At 38.5% G+C, this 16,442-nt stretch overlaps 1 protein-coding gene across 4 annotated transcripts in view; it reads right to left on the reverse strand.

The window, feature by feature from the left end:
• Positions 1-16,442, reverse strand: part of sdk2a (sidekick cell adhesion molecule 2a) — a 128,556-nt gene that overhangs the window by 993 nt on the left and 111,121 nt on the right. For 2 of the 4 annotated variants that reach the window (XM_016558802.1, XM_016558804.1), the window contains 9 exons: positions 14,334-14,520; positions 12,884-13,021; positions 9,490-9,651; positions 9,248-9,373; positions 8,993-9,157; positions 8,765-8,905; positions 6,635-6,779; positions 2,856-2,985; positions 6-374 (listed from right to left, as the gene is read on the reverse strand). In XM_016558802.1, the coding sequence (XP_016414288.1) occupies positions 6-374; positions 2,856-2,985; positions 6,635-6,779; positions 8,765-8,905; positions 8,993-9,157; positions 9,248-9,373; positions 9,490-9,651; positions 12,884-13,021; positions 14,334-14,520 (1,563 nt within the window). Of the gene's footprint in view, positions 1-5; positions 375-2,837; positions 2,986-6,634; positions 6,780-8,764; positions 8,906-8,992; positions 9,158-9,247; positions 9,374-9,489; positions 9,673-12,883; positions 13,022-14,333; positions 14,521-16,442 lie in introns of all 4 variants that reach the window. The other 2 variants (XM_016558801.1, XM_016558803.1) reach the window with 2 other exon arrangements.

Genomic DNA, 16,442 nt, shown 5'->3' on the forward strand with positions numbered 1-16,442 from the left:
GGGACCTGGGCGGAGGTGCCCAGGCTGCTAGGGGGCCTGTACAGGGTGTGCTGGCTGTGGTTGTCAGAGGTCAGCAGTGACGGGGTGGGAGTCCGGCTGCCCTTGGGCCTGAACAGGGTGCCCTGGCCCTGGGGCTGCGGGGATGGATTGCTGTGGGGTAGCAGAGGTGGTAACGGTGGCAGTGGGGGCGGGTGGGGTCGGGACTCTTGTTCCGCCACCGTGTCGGGCTGGGCGTAGCCGTACGCCGGAGGCCGAGAGACGCCCTTCTGTTGCCGGCGCCAGGAATTATAGTAGGTGGGGTCACTGATGTAGTGGTTGACGAAGGAGTGGGTCTTTTGCCGGCTCAGATCCAACTCATATTCGCTATCACTGCCCTGCAATTGAACGAGGAAAAAACTGTCTGTTACACCTTCACTTTCTGTAAAAGCTTGTATTTCTCTAGCCCATTTTGGAAATATGCATTGTAGCAATTTTCAATTAGGATAAAAACCTCTGATAAAAGATTTATTTAAAATAATATTTTATTCAACAAGGAAGCATTAAATTGATCAAAAGACTTTTACATTCTGAAAGATTTCAAAGATTTTTTTTTTTCACTTTCTATTCATCAGAAATTTCTGAAAAATGTATCATGTTTCCACAAAAATATTAAGCAGCAACTTTTCATCATTGATAATAATAAGAAATGTTTCTTGAACAGCAAATCAGCAGATTAGAATGATTTCTGAAGGATCATGTGACACTGAAGACTGGAGTAATGATGCTGAAAATTCAGGTTTTAGCATCACAGAAAAAATTAAATTTAAAAAAATATATTCACACAGGAAACTATAAATTGCAATATATTTTCAATACTTTCAGGTTTTACTGTATTTTTGATAAAATAATTGGTAAGCATAAGAGATTTTTTTTTTTTAAATGTTTAAAAATCTTACAGACATTTGAATGGTATTATGAAGAAAAAACTAATATAATCATTTAAAAAAATCTCTAAAATCTAAAAAGACAAAATTACTTTTCTATTATATTCCTTTTAAATTGAATATTTTACCTCAAAACCTTTACTTGCCCTCATTAAAAAGTTGTATGCTGATATGAAACAATAGAATACTTGTTTTTTAGACTTTTTGAAGGATGTTTTTCATTCTTTTTGGAGCTTGATGCTCACTATGGACTGTTGTTATTTATGGAAAAGAGTTGCATGAAGACTTTTCAAATGTTCTCCTTATAAGAGCCACAAAAAGTAAGAGCATACAGGTTTGGAATGGCATTTGGTGAGTAAAGAATCATTAAATATCATTTACGGAAGAACTATTTTTTTTAATTAGAAGGATATGATATGAGTGAGGGTTCAGACTACTCTAAAGTTTCCTATAAGCACTGCTCTACTAGACTACTAAACACAAACTACGGCCTCACCCAAAACTCGGAGGAGCACTGATCTTATATAAAAACATAAGCACCTCCTGAAAGGGCAAAAACATTATTTACAGAGCCTCATAGATGACAAAACAAAAATCAGGATGTTTAATGATGACAAATGATTCTAAAAAGGTCTAAATTAAGACTCATATCGCTTTTTTACTGTGACATTATGCTAATGTGTGGCATGGTGGGAGGGTTTCTTTGAAGGAGTAATGTTATGACAGTATAGGTACCTGACAAACAGGCAAAAAGCTCCCAGTGGGTTTGTGGGAGGAAAGACAAATGCTCAAACAAGAGGAATGCCCCCTACTTTCTCACAGCTTGGGCCAAAAGATTCACAAATTCCCATGATACTAGTTTCATAGTTATTGAGTCAGATACTGCAAAAATGAAAAAAAGAGAGTCTAGTATCCTACATCATACTTCCTGTTACATAAAAAGTAACACTATTTGTTATGACAGGGAAATTTAAATCATGAGAATTCATTTAAACCATTTTTCCCTTCCTTTCCGGTGCAATGCATAGAAATGAGACCAGTGGCCTGAAATGAGATAAGCTGCATTGGTTTGTAAAAGAAAGGTCATTCTTATCATCATTAATTTAATGTATTTGCAGAAATAATATTTCAGCGTAAAAGGGCATTTTGGAGGCCCATAGGAACATTTTCTCCTTTTCAAAGCTCTTTTAAGAGACTTAATGGAGTTCTCAAGCTTTTAAGTTTCAACTTAGTCTTAAATATTTATTTTAAAGAAATATTAGTAAGAAATATTATAAGACAATAGTTTATGTACAGTAACAGGAATGATCTCAAGGGGAGTCAGGTAAGATTAATAGTGTTTTTTTTCCTCAGGAGAAGCTTGAGAGGCAGAAGACTTAAGCAAACATCTCCATTTGCTCTCCATTTAATCTCATTGCTGTCTAAGAGAAACAATTCAGATGTTAAAAAGAGTTATTTTGTGGTTTTTCTTTCCTGTGGAGGGTGGTCTTTAGTGTTTTGTGTGTTAAATATTTCATTTAAAATGTTAAATAACATCCACAAACCTACTGACAAAAGAAATGTGAAGCATAAATAATATAGGCAACCAAGCGAATGAAATGGGATATTCACTGAGACAGATCCTTTAGCAATTGATTGAATTGAGAATAGTGGGAATTTTATACCAGAATAGAGGCAGGTGGTTGGGGGGAAGGGCTGACAAGTACGAGGGATTTGTGTTGTCAGCCAAAAACAGAAAGTCGTTTCAGAGGCAGAGCAAATTATTAGGTTTTGATTAACGATTACGAAGATAAAAAATTTTTCATTTGCAATAACATGCACTGATGAATCATGGACAATAAGTTCAAGAACAGTTTAAGTAAATAGGGCCAGATAACATCAGAAAACAAAATAAAATTTAAGAAAATCATTGACCTTGTTGGGGTGAATCACCTGTGAGTCAGACACTTCTGAAGGCTTCTCGGTCAGGCTGCTGCTCTCGGCTGGGACCAAGTCATTGTATTTGATGCTGACATCTTCATCAGAATAGTGCAGGCTGCCGGGACTGGGTCGTGGTGGAGATCTAGAGGAAAACAGACAGAGAAACACTTTACTAATCATTCATAATCAACAAATGCTGTTTTGTGATTTGTAAGTGACAAAGAAGTCTCTGACGTCAAATAGATAGTTCACCCAAAATTAAAAAAATTTGTCCATCAAATTAGGGCTGTCAAGATATAAAATTTTCATTATGTGATTAGTGTGGCCAAAAAGATACTCACAATAACACTCTTACCAAAATATCAAAAGAATTAAGAAAAAAAAAAAAAAAAAAATCTCCAACTTTCAATTTTGCGAGATTTCACAAAAAAATGAATCACACTAAATATTTGATTGTAGGGAGGCAGAGAGTTGTAACCATAACTGTGAAAAAGCGTACAAAGCTGTCCATCGGCACTTCCTGCCAATGGCTAACACCCCGATGTCTAACACTGCATGTTTTTTACTGAATCATCTCATTTCATCTCCTCCAACACGATTTTGTGTGGCAGTAGTAGCTACAAACTGCGTTGTCGCCTTTTTCTTCTTTTCTCCATTTTATAAGGGATGGCAACCAGCGTCAAGGTGAAATAACACGATACTATGCTGGAAAATGAACCAGATAGTTACTTCTACTGGGTTATTATCGTATGTGTAGTACAAATATGATATCAATACTTCAATTTATATATATATATATATATATATATATATATCACAGTTATCGTCAATACCGGTTGCAACACTCCAAAGTCAAGTGATTTCATCCTGTTCCTCACAACAAATAACAGCATGGTTTCAAAAGACTTGGAATTTAACGCACAAATCACATGGACCACTTTAATGATACTTCCATGGAGCTTTTCTTTGATACAGACAGTAAATAATCCGTTTAGTGTGAACTTGACTACACAGGGGTTTAAAAGACCTCACAAGGAACTCATAAAGACCCAATGATGCCGCATCCTCATGGATCAATTCTCAAAGCTGATTTTGATTGGATGAATACACTCATAGAGCATTCTGCAGAGTCCAGGAGAAACGACGGATGACAAGCCTTCTGAAGGGAAAGGGACAGCGAATCATCCCCCAATTTCAGGGGCTACAGGGGGTTGGGACTGTACTTCTTTGAACCAGTTCACTTGTTTGTTAAGAAGGAAGGCAGAAGGATTGCCGTATGGCAGGATGGGTTTACTTGGTTTGCCATAATGAGGTCTGATATGCTCAAAGCCAAGGTCACTGGAGACGTTAGCTTTTGAACTGAGGTTGCTAAGCTGCCCTGCTTCAGTACATTACTTCAGTTGGCTTTTAAATCAAGCTGAAATAAAACACATGGGGAAGAGGCTTTAAAGAACCATGCGGGAAGCTAATGAGTAAAGGAATATCTGATATGCAAGAGAGTTAATAAAAAAACATGGCATATACCAGCCAACAGAATCAATGGCGAAACGAGGATGCTTTGTTCAACCTGAAAATGAACAAGAGGACCATGTGCTAGCTTTATATTAATGGAAAGCCTTGGTGGTGGAGGGGCTGTCCCAACAAAAATCGGGCCCCTGGGAATAAAGCAAGAGCACTAGGGGGAAGGGAGGGTTATGACATTGTATCTGTTTAAAATTCAGAGGTGGCTGAGGTTTGAGGAAGGTTGAAACAGAGAGGCGGAGCCACGTCAAACCGCCCCAACACCCTTCAGCAACCAGAAAGGCGCTTCAATTATTCACGAGCGCTGAGATCATCCATTCTTCTTATCCACCCTCATCTCTCGCCTCTATCTCTTCCGTCCCATACCAAACCCTTTCCTGTCCTACTTTCATCAAAGATATTTCCCGTGGCTCCATCTTGATGGGAGCTCATTAGCAGGACTGCATCCAAAGTGGAAGTCCTTCACTGCCCAGGTTCTTTGATCTCCGTCCTGGGCCTCTGCATCTGGGCAGAGATCCAGCACAAACCCCCCTGCACATTCCAGTATAATGGGCCCAGAGCGGCTTCTCCAATTACCGCCAGAGGAAGCTCGAAGCAGACCCTTCCCTTCATCCAATCGAGTTAAGTTGCCTGCAAAGTCCTTCAGTTCATCACAATAATGAGAACGCCATAGACTATTATTGCACACCGTTTATGCAAATATGTCCCAATCAAAAAAAATCTAAAAAAGTGTCTATAGAAGTCCTGAAGCAGGGCGTAAACTAAAGTGGCGTTTGGGGGAGGTCTGACCTCCCCAATTAAGGCCTGAACTCCTTCAAAGGAATGAGATAAATGTATTAAACCATTTTATTTTTACATGTTACATTGGAAATGTTTTTCTTTTTTTTTTTGAGTTTTCAAACAATGGTTCACTAAGGGTAGTGAAAATATGCAAGACCTGGTCACCTGGTCACATTTGCCCAATGTGGTAACCATAGCAAAAGAAGTCGCTCAAGCATTTTCCAGTGCAATAAAGTTGGTCATTTAATTTTTGCAGCATCACACTGGGTAGCTCCACCCACCAAAAAATCTCATTGTCCAAAATCTTGGTCCACAAAGTTGCATACTACACATCAAATGCTCTGATATGATCCGTATCAGATGATACACTGACAAGATGTACTGTCATGATCAATCAGTCACTTTATTGTAGATATCACAAGAAAATAAGAACTTCAAAGACATTTGGCTAAATGTGCTGACAGTGACAAAAGTAAGTACGTACGTAAGTAAGTACTTTATTCCTATAGCACCTTTCTAGAGCACATGTCACTGTCTTGAAGATCGTTCTTTTAGTCCTTAATCTACAGGGGAGACGGTATGTCTATCATAAATATGGTCTGATCTAAGCTCAAGAGTAGGGGTCGACCGATTATCGGCGCCGATATTAAGCATTTTTATTGATTTCAGCTTCTGTCGTCTCACTATATGAGGACATGAATACATGAACAACATCTCCAGAACTGCTCTGACTCCCTCTAAAAGTCACTTCATGAGCATTTGACAGTTTCATTGGAGTAAAACTATCACTCAACCAACACCAGGGAAAGCAGTTTTTGTCAGAGCCCTTGTTATTCTTAATTTTGACATTAATTTAAATTTTTACACCAGACATACAGTACATATCGGTTCAAAATATCGGTTATCGGTCTACTTGATCTGTAATAATCGGTATCGGCATCGACCTTGAAAAACACATATCGGTCGACCCCTACTCAAGAGAATGTGAAGAAAGATGCTTTGTTGAAGCAGCTTACATAAATGGTCAATTTCCACAGAATGCACTTTGAATGTCAATAAGACACAAAGGAGGGGTGTCTAAGTGGTCCAACTTTCACAGTCTGGTGTGTTCTTTCAGCTGACAGATTGCAGTTGGGGATTTGAAAAGAGCGACTGTCATTAAAATCCATGCCAACTCAATCCATTTAAAGGATGCCTGAAGTAGAATTTAAATCAACAGCCGGGCCTAAGCTCTATGTGTGGACAGAATACATTCCTCTCTAGCTCTTTGTTTGCAGCCATTTGGGAATTAAACCCATTGTGCAAACAATGTCCTGAACAGCATACTGACAGTGTTTACCTCAAAGAAAATTCCAGAAAAAAAACATTATATTAGCAGAGCAAACTATTCCACTAGATACTGATCAAGCCTGTTATACGCTCTCTGTGTAGTGATATCACTGTATATGTTTCTTATGAATGGAAATTGTGATTCATCCACATATACTAACCGGGTATAGATTCCGTTCTTACGACAGAAGGAATTTTTGACCGAGAGTCGACGGTTGTTGAGCTCCAGGGCAGGGAAGCGTCCTTCATCCAGCTGTACCATCTCTCCATGGGAGAGGGGCAGAGATGTGCAATTTGAATGGGTACCTATGGACAGAGATAAGAGGACAACCTATGAGGATCTACCTATCCATCCATCTATCCATCCATCCAAATATCCAGTTTCATTCATAAATGCATCAAATTACAAAGTAAACTTTATCCATCCATCCAACCAATTATATATTCATCCAAATAAATATATGCTTATCTAAGTACATGAAAGTTCACTTCACTTTGCTGTTGACATCAAAATGACAAAAAAGGTTGTGCATCTAATCTAAATCTAACTCTGTGGTATTTTCATGCAAATTCATCTCTCACTAGGCCTACCAGCCAGATCTTGAACCACTAATCTCTAGTTGTATGGCTCTGGGTTTGGCCTTGTTGTGTACATGACCATGGCAGCGAAGCAAGTCAAATCTCACTAGGTCATTCAACACGCATCTTCTAAAGTCAAAAGACCTCTGATCTCAAAGAGTCGAACTGACGTGTGATTCCAGGGAGGTGAGGAGTGCAGTGACCTCCTCGCCTAAATGGACAGTGTGATCTCCTACCTTGCAGAACTTCTGGCCTCACTGGACTTCAGTAAAACAAACCGGCACCAATAGATCAGGACCAAACAGGGTCAGGCGGGTGGGGCGTATCTTGAGAGAAGCCCTTTGTGTCCTACACAAACACTTCCTTTGTGCTACTCACACATCCACAACCCTGTTTACTGACCCTAGCCCTGGCACAGCACTAAATGCTGAACAAGCTCAGAAGCAGACATGTGAGAATCCCTCCCACACACACACACAGATCAGCCCGCAACCTGACCTCCCCAGACCTCTAAGCAGAAAGTTGCAACATGCATGGAGCCCACAGTCCATATTGGACACAAAACTAGAAAGCACGTTCTCAATCTGGCAAGCTCTAATGTAACTGGTTGGCTTTACGTAGCGTTTTGCAATAAATGCATTTTTAACCAATCCAACTGGAAACAAAAGGCTGAGTCAGTCAAATAGCTGGCTATGTGACATTTGCTCTTTTTTAAAGGCTGTGACACACCAAGCTGATGGTCGGTCGCCAGCCAATGTTGGTCCATTCTTTAGTGCCTGTCAACTCAGTTTTTGCAGTGTGTTCCACATTGTTGGCACTAGTGGTACCACCCCATTGGTGGATTTTTTAAGTTGAATAGGCGTCAGTGAGAAAGTTGGTGAGAAAGACAAATCTGATTGGCTGTTCAAACCAGTGCACAAGAAGAAAAGTGATGTGATGAAAGCAGAAGTGACGCACACAGAGAGCTCTTTAATTTTAGGTCTTCATGTTACTTATGCATTCTAATATGCAAACATTTTCATAATGACATGGCCATCTAGAAAGTGAAGTCCTAGTTTTGGTTTCCCTTTCTGAATGATTAATACAGACTACTGCCACCTGCTGGTATGGAGAGTTATTGATGCAGGGCTGAATGTACATGCTGGTTGGCTGCAGTCTTTCTTGTGTGATCAAGCTCAACTTTCTGGCCCAGATGCACACAATGTGAGCCTACAACACAGCCGACTTTCATCACCCCTAATTCTTTTATGTTGGTTTGGTGTGTTGTGGCCTTAAGGGTTTGTGGTCCATTTCATAAGTGGCAAAAACCACAGAGTTTTGTGTGAAACTACTCAAGAATAGTGAGAAATGACTTGATTGTCACCTTCTTTCCTAAGATGAGAGAAGACATGAAATGATAAGTGATGTAATTTTACGTGAGGCAGAAAATGCCTCCCTCTGAGGCAGCAAAATGAGTCAGCAATCATGTTGATAGTAATGACTACAACCAACTGAAGCAAACATATGCTGCTATTGATTCTTTGAGCTTCTCTCAAGTGGAAAATCACCTTTTCCCAGAGCACCATGGCAATACCCACTAGTGATGGGAAAATGGAGCTAAATTTGAGTCCATTTCAATTTAGTCACGTCAGTTAGCAGAGAAAGACAGGGCAATCAGAGTAATTGAGAGATATTATGGATCTATTTACAGTGTTTTTGGCTCTTCAACCCACCTGAGTCTGTTTTCTTGGTGTATTTTTTGCTCTGCCCCCGTATGATAAGGATGAAGATGAGCAGAAGGATGAAAATGAGGCCCACGAGAGCAATAACCACCAGAAACCACCATTCCTCATAAAAGGGGGAGACCTTTTGGGCTGGTAAAAGAGAAAAGAAGCAGAAAAATGGGTTTGCACAACGTAACACAAAACCAGTTAGGCTTTCTGGTGTGCAGGTTTACTGACCTGATATTGAAGGAGAAGGTGCACTTGGAGAACCGTAGCCATAGTCATTCACCGCAATGACACGGAAGTCATAGGTGACCCCTTCTCTGAGGGTATCCAGGTTAAGAGTGTACGATGTCACCTCTTTAGGGATGTCTTTGATTAGAATATCCCACAGTCCTTCATCTGTTGATGGCAAGAATGCCATTATCCCTTCTGTAACAACCTTTAAAGCTGCGTTTCTGAACATTTTCTGCTGTTTTCCTTTTAACTTACCAGATGGCCTTGCTTCTATAACATAGCGTGTGATGGGAGCCCGGCCTGGGTCACCGCTGGACCAGTGGAGAGTGAGGGCTGTGCCGTAACTAGAGATAAACGGCTCACCCGGGGGCCCTGGAGCACCTGTGTCACAAAATAGGGCAATAAGATGCTAGTGGTGCAGAAATTACATACTTCAGCTTCGGATTTATTGATATTACAAAATGGTAAATATGGTGCTAAATGTGAGGCAACAAGACCTTCTCCAGGGCCAGTGGTGATGTTGGCCTCGATCTCCGGTCCATAAGTAAGGGTTTTAGCACGGATGCGGAAGTTGTAGGTCACTCCATCTGCCAGATCCTTGATTTTCATCCACAAGGGGGTGCTGCCCTTTACATCCACAGTGACAACCTTACTGACACCTGAATTGTGAGGAGAGGAGTCTGTAGAGGAAACATTCAAACTCTAGATACTGTGCTAGAGTGAAACACTAACAATGACATATACAAACACTCATTATTACACTGCACTGTAGCACTGTATTGATATTATTGAGTTATATCAACACACACTACTGTTCAAAAGTTTCAGGTCAGTAAGATTTAAAAAAAAAAAAGCAATCAATACTTTTATTTATCAAGGATGCATTAAATTGATCAAAAGTGTCAGTAAAGACATTTATAATGTTACAATTCTATTTCAAATGAAGTTCTTTTTAAAATATATTACAATTAGGGCTAGGCGATATAACAAAAAAAATTATCACGATATAATGTTTCATATCGTTCGGTATCGATAATTATTGACCATTTTTTTATAACCTTTCTTAAACAGAGAGCAGTAGAAAAAAGGTTTAAATTTAACCACTGTATTTTTAATTTACCCAATTTATTAAGACAAACAACAACTTATTTTAGTCTTAACAAACAAAATAACAAATAAAACACAACGTCTAAACTAATATTTATAAATCAAATATGATTTCTTAAATTGCATAAACAATAATGAACAAAATAGCATCATGTATATATGCATAGCTTAATACAAATAGCCAAAGCGCCGATCACACGATTGCATGTAAAAACATATGAGACGCATTGGAATGGAATAAAACCCCCACAAATTCTCGAGACATGTTTTCTAAAAGTTGAACCTCTTTTAACTTTACATGGCTTTGTATTCAACTCTTGAGCAAGACACGAGTGCAACAGTCATAGTTGTGCGTCTCAAGAATGCGTCGAATATCCGTTCTGTGTGAATGGCTTGGTTTCGGTTTTAACCTAACCAATATCTTCTCCGCATTGAGCTTCTATAGTTCTCTAATATTTTGAATGAGAAATGCAGCAGTGGCACATCTTGTGGTTTCAACTGGATATAGACTAACAAAAACATTAAAATGCAACATCATCCTCACCGCATCTCGTGCGCCGCTGATAAGGCTCCCTGACTCACACCTAAAATTCAAATATACCGTTTTTTTTTCATTTGAATGCAAATTTTTATTTTAAATTCAACTAATATTCCTTTTTTTGATTCACAGTCTCCTCATCGCAGGCAAGCACGGCACTCATTTCAGCGTGTGTTTGTGTGTTCTGTTGGCTCTCTACTTGTCACTCATAACACGCGCCTTTAAATGAAAAAAGCGTGAAACTATTGTGCGATATATTGTAAATGTTTTCTATCGTTATCGATGATGGTGTACCATCGATAGATATCGATACCGTTTTATCGCCCAGTCCTAATTACAATAGAAATATATTATTTCATATTGTCATAATATTTCATGACAATTAGTGTTTACAGTTTTTTTTGAAAAAAGCGTGAAACTATTGTGCGATATATTGTAAATGTTTTCTATCGTTATCGATGATGGTGTACCATCGATAGATATCGATACCGTTTTATCGCCCAGTCCTAATTACAATAGAAATATATTATTTCATATTGTCATAATATTTCATGACAATTAGTGTTTACAGTTTTTTTTTTTTTAATTCAAATAAACTAAATGTGCTATTCAAAACCCTTTTGAACATCAAAGACTTCTTTCAAAACCATGAAAAAATTGTACTTTAAACGAAGTGTACTTTAATAGAATGGCATTAAAATTCTGGTTATATATTTTTGTACTGTATACTCTAAAATTAAGGTTTTAATTAAGGCTTACACTGGTAGAATGTTCAGCATTCAACATATCTGATCGTCATAACAATGTTCATATTTGTATTTTGAATTACTATTGGTCTTCTTTCTTACAGCTGTTTGCATATTGACTTGTAATTGGTCTATGCAAATTTACATTTACATTACATTACATTTAGTCATTTAGCAGAAACTTTTATCCAAAGCGACTTAAAAATGAGGACAATAGAAGCAAGCAAAACCAACAAAAGGGCAATAATATGTAAGAGCTGTGAGAAGTCTCGGTTAGCCCAGTGCACGTAGCAAGTTTTTTTTAATAATAAATAAAAATAAAACAAGAAGATAGAATAGAAAAAGAATAGAGAATGCTAGTGTTAGAGGCTTTTTTTTAAAAGAAAACAAGTAGTAAGAATAGAAATAGAAAAGAGGGTGCAAGTGTTAGAGGTTCGAGTGTTTTGTTTTTTTTAGAATTAGAATAGAGAGTGCTAGAGTAAGAGGGTCAAATGAAGATGGAAGAGATGTGTTTTTAGCCGTTTCTTGAAGATGGCTAAGGACTCAGCTGCTCGGATTGGATTTATACATTTATGCAGTAGTATGCACATTTTCTGTATGCATAAAAAACCTGATTGATCTACATTGCTAAGTTGTCCAGTATGAAACACAGCATACTATGTAGGGGACTGTGCAATGTGATGCACGTGACTTGACCTCCCATTTTCAATGTGATGAATGTGCCAGATATAATTTTAGCAATTCGTTTTTTTGCCCATTATTTGATCAGATTTGAGATATGTACAACACAATGAGATCACGTGACAACAGTATAACATACAGTTTAAAACATCTTTGTACGTGTTCTCTTTCATTTAGTATATGCATATACTTCTGACCATGGCCTATAACGATGCATTTAATCCTATCCTTTAATTTGTGTGGAAGCAAAGGCAAACACTAAACCTAAGCTGAAATTACATTTTCAAACTATTCGTTTGTTACTTTGCAAGCACAGGTATTGCTTTTAGGGTTTTACAGTGAAACTCCCATTCGTGTGAACAGTGCACAAGGTCATGCTCTAGGGATTGAACTAATAGAGAAAGTTGGGCCTTTGCCTTTGAGGCGGATCCTCCAAATTCTGAGATACGGCCATAGGTAAACAGCCACCCATCACATCTGTTTTCCCCCAAAGGCTTAACCACTCTGGAGCTATTATGGGACCACAGCAATTCCTCCTCTGATCCCAATTACAGTGGAATTTGGCCAGTGCACCACACTTGGCAATTTTTTAACCATGCCTTGCTCAATAATAGGGCAAAGGGAGGGAACGTCACAGAGGAATGCCATTCATTAAACGCCAAAAGAAGCCTCATCTTGAACACATTTGGAGAGCAAATTTCAGACGTTTATAAGTTTAAAAAAGCATGACAGGCCTAAAAGAGGGTAAACCAGCTGCTAACTGAAAGTTATCTCAATAATTTGCTCAACCAAAGCTTTTAGTGTGGTGTAGTTTCTCACCATCCACAGGCGTGCAGGGTTCATAGACCACACGGTATCCTTCCACGATGCCGTTGGGCCGCTTGGGCTCACCCCAGGACATGTTGACCGAGGTGGTGGTGAGTTCACTAAAGTGGATAAAACTGGGAGCGCTTGGAGCTGAGGAGTAAAAGAAGATCTCATTAAACCCTGAACATGATTTCATGAAAGTGCATTTTGATTGACTGATTTCAACAGATCTAGTCAGGGCTCAAAATGAACAGTTGCCAAGTGCCAAATGCAAGCAAAAATGGACCTTGGTGAGTAAATAAAACAGTTACTTGCAGTTGGCCGGTAAATTTATTAGGAACTGCAACATAATACATGGTATAAATCAAATTGTAAGATCAATAATATGAATCTTGCTGAAGTAAGTGATGTGAGTCTACTAAAGTCAAAATCTATTGTGTGCCTTTTGACAGGTTTACTACAGACAAAAAGCTCACAATAGCTTTTACCTCAGGCAATAAAGGTATCAGGATTTCATTTATGTAAGTGAGGATAGCAAAATAAAGTAAACTTTGACATATTATTCCCAAAAATTCTTCATACAGTGGACTACCAGTAAAATTGATAACAATTTGGTACCAAAAATTATTCAGACACTTTGACCTGACCATGTTTTGCTTAAGTGTTATCTGACATTATCAAGATGAATTTATTCTGACACAGTTTAACTCTGAGTTCTTGTCATATTTTAATACCATTTTCTAAACTATAGCGAATAAACTGTGATAATGTGTGAAATGTTGAAGGTGTCTGAATAAATTTTGGTTTGACTGTATATACTGTGTGTATATATATATATATATATAAAACTTCTCAGCACATGTATATTTAGGCACTCTTCTTCTGTTAGGGTAATGTTGCAGTAATGTAAGGAGTTTGTTTGCCTTCCGGAAGATTGGCACGGGGGCTTGTGTTGGCTCATCTCCCAGTGTCTTAGTGTAAGCTGAGCCAAGATTCAGTCTCGCTTGTACTGTTCTCATTGTTCCTTCCTCACTATACTGTCACAGTTTTTAAGGGAGCGGAAAAGGCTGAATTAACTTTTCTCAATCGCTTGGAACGCAGTTCTCCTTATGCTGACCTGCCAAAAAGCACTTCCTCAATATGTGGCCCATTTTCTCCAACCCAGTTCCCAGCTCCCCATCCTAAACGAACTGTCATGAGCTTCCGTTCCTACACACTAACCCCCAATACTCAGAGACAACCCATCTCCTTCACAATCTAACATCACAGCCCTGATGCAATCCGTATGATGTGATCCGTCCAATTGTAAATTAATAACCTTTTCAGCAGGGAGCTTTGGGAAAACAGTGGATTCAAAGATCTAGAATATTTTCCCAAAGCATTTCAGACTAAACGGTCTTAGTATGAAGGTCACTGCTTGTTGATTGATGTATTTTGCATGGACTTGTGTCCAGAGACTCACCTGCTTGCTGAGTGCGCCCTCTGGTGGGCAGCGAGCGTGGACCGTCCCCCGCCGCGTTGAAAGCAGCCACGCTGATCATGTAAGTAGTGTAGCCAGTCAAGTTCTTCAGCTTCACGCTCAGCTCCGGCAGAAAGAGAGTGCGGAGTCGCTCAGTCTCATTCTGCAGCTGAAACTCCCAATAATAAATCTAGAAAGACAGATTACAAATCACACAAATTAATAATTTCAAAAGATGTAAATCTGATGGGCTATCAAGCTTAATATTTTAGAGCAGCGGTCCTCAAACTTTTCAGACCAAGCCTGACCATGTCTGATTGAATCAGTCTATCAGACTAAGTACCACTTAGTCACCTACTCATTATTCTATTCTAATAGAATAGAATAGAAGAATGAGGCTTTCTTGGCATATTCACACCAAGAACAATAAATTTCTGTCGCTTTAAATCATATAATCAGTACCTGTAAGGCCCGAAGAAGCAGAAAAGCTCTGAATTCAGAAGACACAAAGACTGACAAAAACAGATTATTAATATCAGTGAAATTTACATAAAATGCTAATTTACACAGACTATAATACTGATCCACGTCTATAGATGGCAGTGCAGCGTTTAACTCCAACGATGCTAATGCTAGCTAGAACAACTCAATGCACCTTTAAAAGGCATATATTATTATTCTGTACCAAAAATTTTATTTGAGCTGTAAAGTTGCCTAAATCTTTCTTGTAAGAAGTGGTACTTCTGTTTATTAACTTGTTGTTCTGTTTATGAAGTTGTGTGTTTAAGGCTTAATTCCTGTGGATGTATTTATGTAAATAGCCATTCCACGTAACATATGAACATTAAAGGGTTTACTGGCTTTGCGTGGTCATGACAGGAGTTGGATATTACAGTAGTCGCACTAGTCTTGTATCAACAAGCTTAAAGTTGCAACATATAATTTATGCACCACTAGTGGCACAAAACGGAACTGCAAAAACAACTTAAAAGGTAAAGTTTATCAAGACATACTTTGAATATTGGTTTGACAAAGCTTCGCTTGAAAGTTTAAAACTGTTTGAAGATTGGTTTGATGTTTGAAAGTTATAAAAGCCTTTTGTAGTGAATACTTGGGCAGCCCGAAAAAAGTTTAAAGCTTGAAGGTTACATAAGGGTTACTAGGGTGGCTGCTAAGGCATTGATAGATGGTTGCTATAGTGTTCTGGTTGCTAGGGAATTTCTAAGCAGTTGTTATGGCTTCTGGATGGTTGACAGACCTTGAAAGCTCTAGGGGGACACATTACATTTCAAATTTTGGTCAGTTATTTTGAAAGAACCATCACTATCCCCAAGATTACACAATAATAGTATATTGGCTTTGTCAGGCTGTCACAAACTCACCTTATTGGTTTAGTCAATGTTGCTGTGTTGACCAGCTCAAATAAACAATAGCCATTACATTATAAACAATAGTTGTTACATTATTTGTTTGTTTGTTCAAACGGACAAATGATTTAGAATTATTTTCTGAGGTAACTGACAGAGTTGTGTAGTGCAGCATAGGGGGCGTTCAAAGCAGGGGCGTTTTTAGCCTTTCATCAGTACTGGGGCACAGGCCACCCATCAAAAAAGTGTGCCTGTATTTTATAGTTTTTTTTCCATCGTTACCTGCTGTACAGAGTCATTCCTACAATGGATTATTAGTAAAAATCCACTTCACCTGTCTTATAAAATATCCCACTACTACTTCGGATGTCAAAACCGCAGCAAACGATTCAATGAGTGAGTGAACTGTTCTAATAAATCAAACTGAGGGATCATTTGCGCAACATAGTTTTTAGCAAAAAACTGAAAACATTTTGTTTTTTTGCCATTAAAGGGTTAGTTCACCCAAAAATGAAAATTAGCCCATGAATTACTCACCCTCAAGCCATCCTAGGTGTATGACTTTCTTCTTTCAGATGAATCCAGTCGGAGTTCTATTAAAAATTGTCTTTGATCTTCTAAGCTGTTTAATGGCTGTCAGCGGGTGTTGCAGTTCATCAGTTCAAAAGAAGTAGGGCTGTCAAAACAAAATTAGAATTTCGAATATTCGTCGAATTTAAAATAAAAATCCACATTCGAATGCAAA

This window comes from Sinocyclocheilus rhinocerous, unplaced genomic scaffold (assembly GCF_001515625.1).
Source record: "Sinocyclocheilus rhinocerous isolate Xijiao unplaced genomic scaffold, SAMN03320098_v1.1 scaffold1219, whole genome shotgun sequence".
NCBI lineage: Eukaryota > Metazoa > Chordata > Actinopteri > Cypriniformes > Cyprinidae > Sinocyclocheilus > Sinocyclocheilus rhinocerous.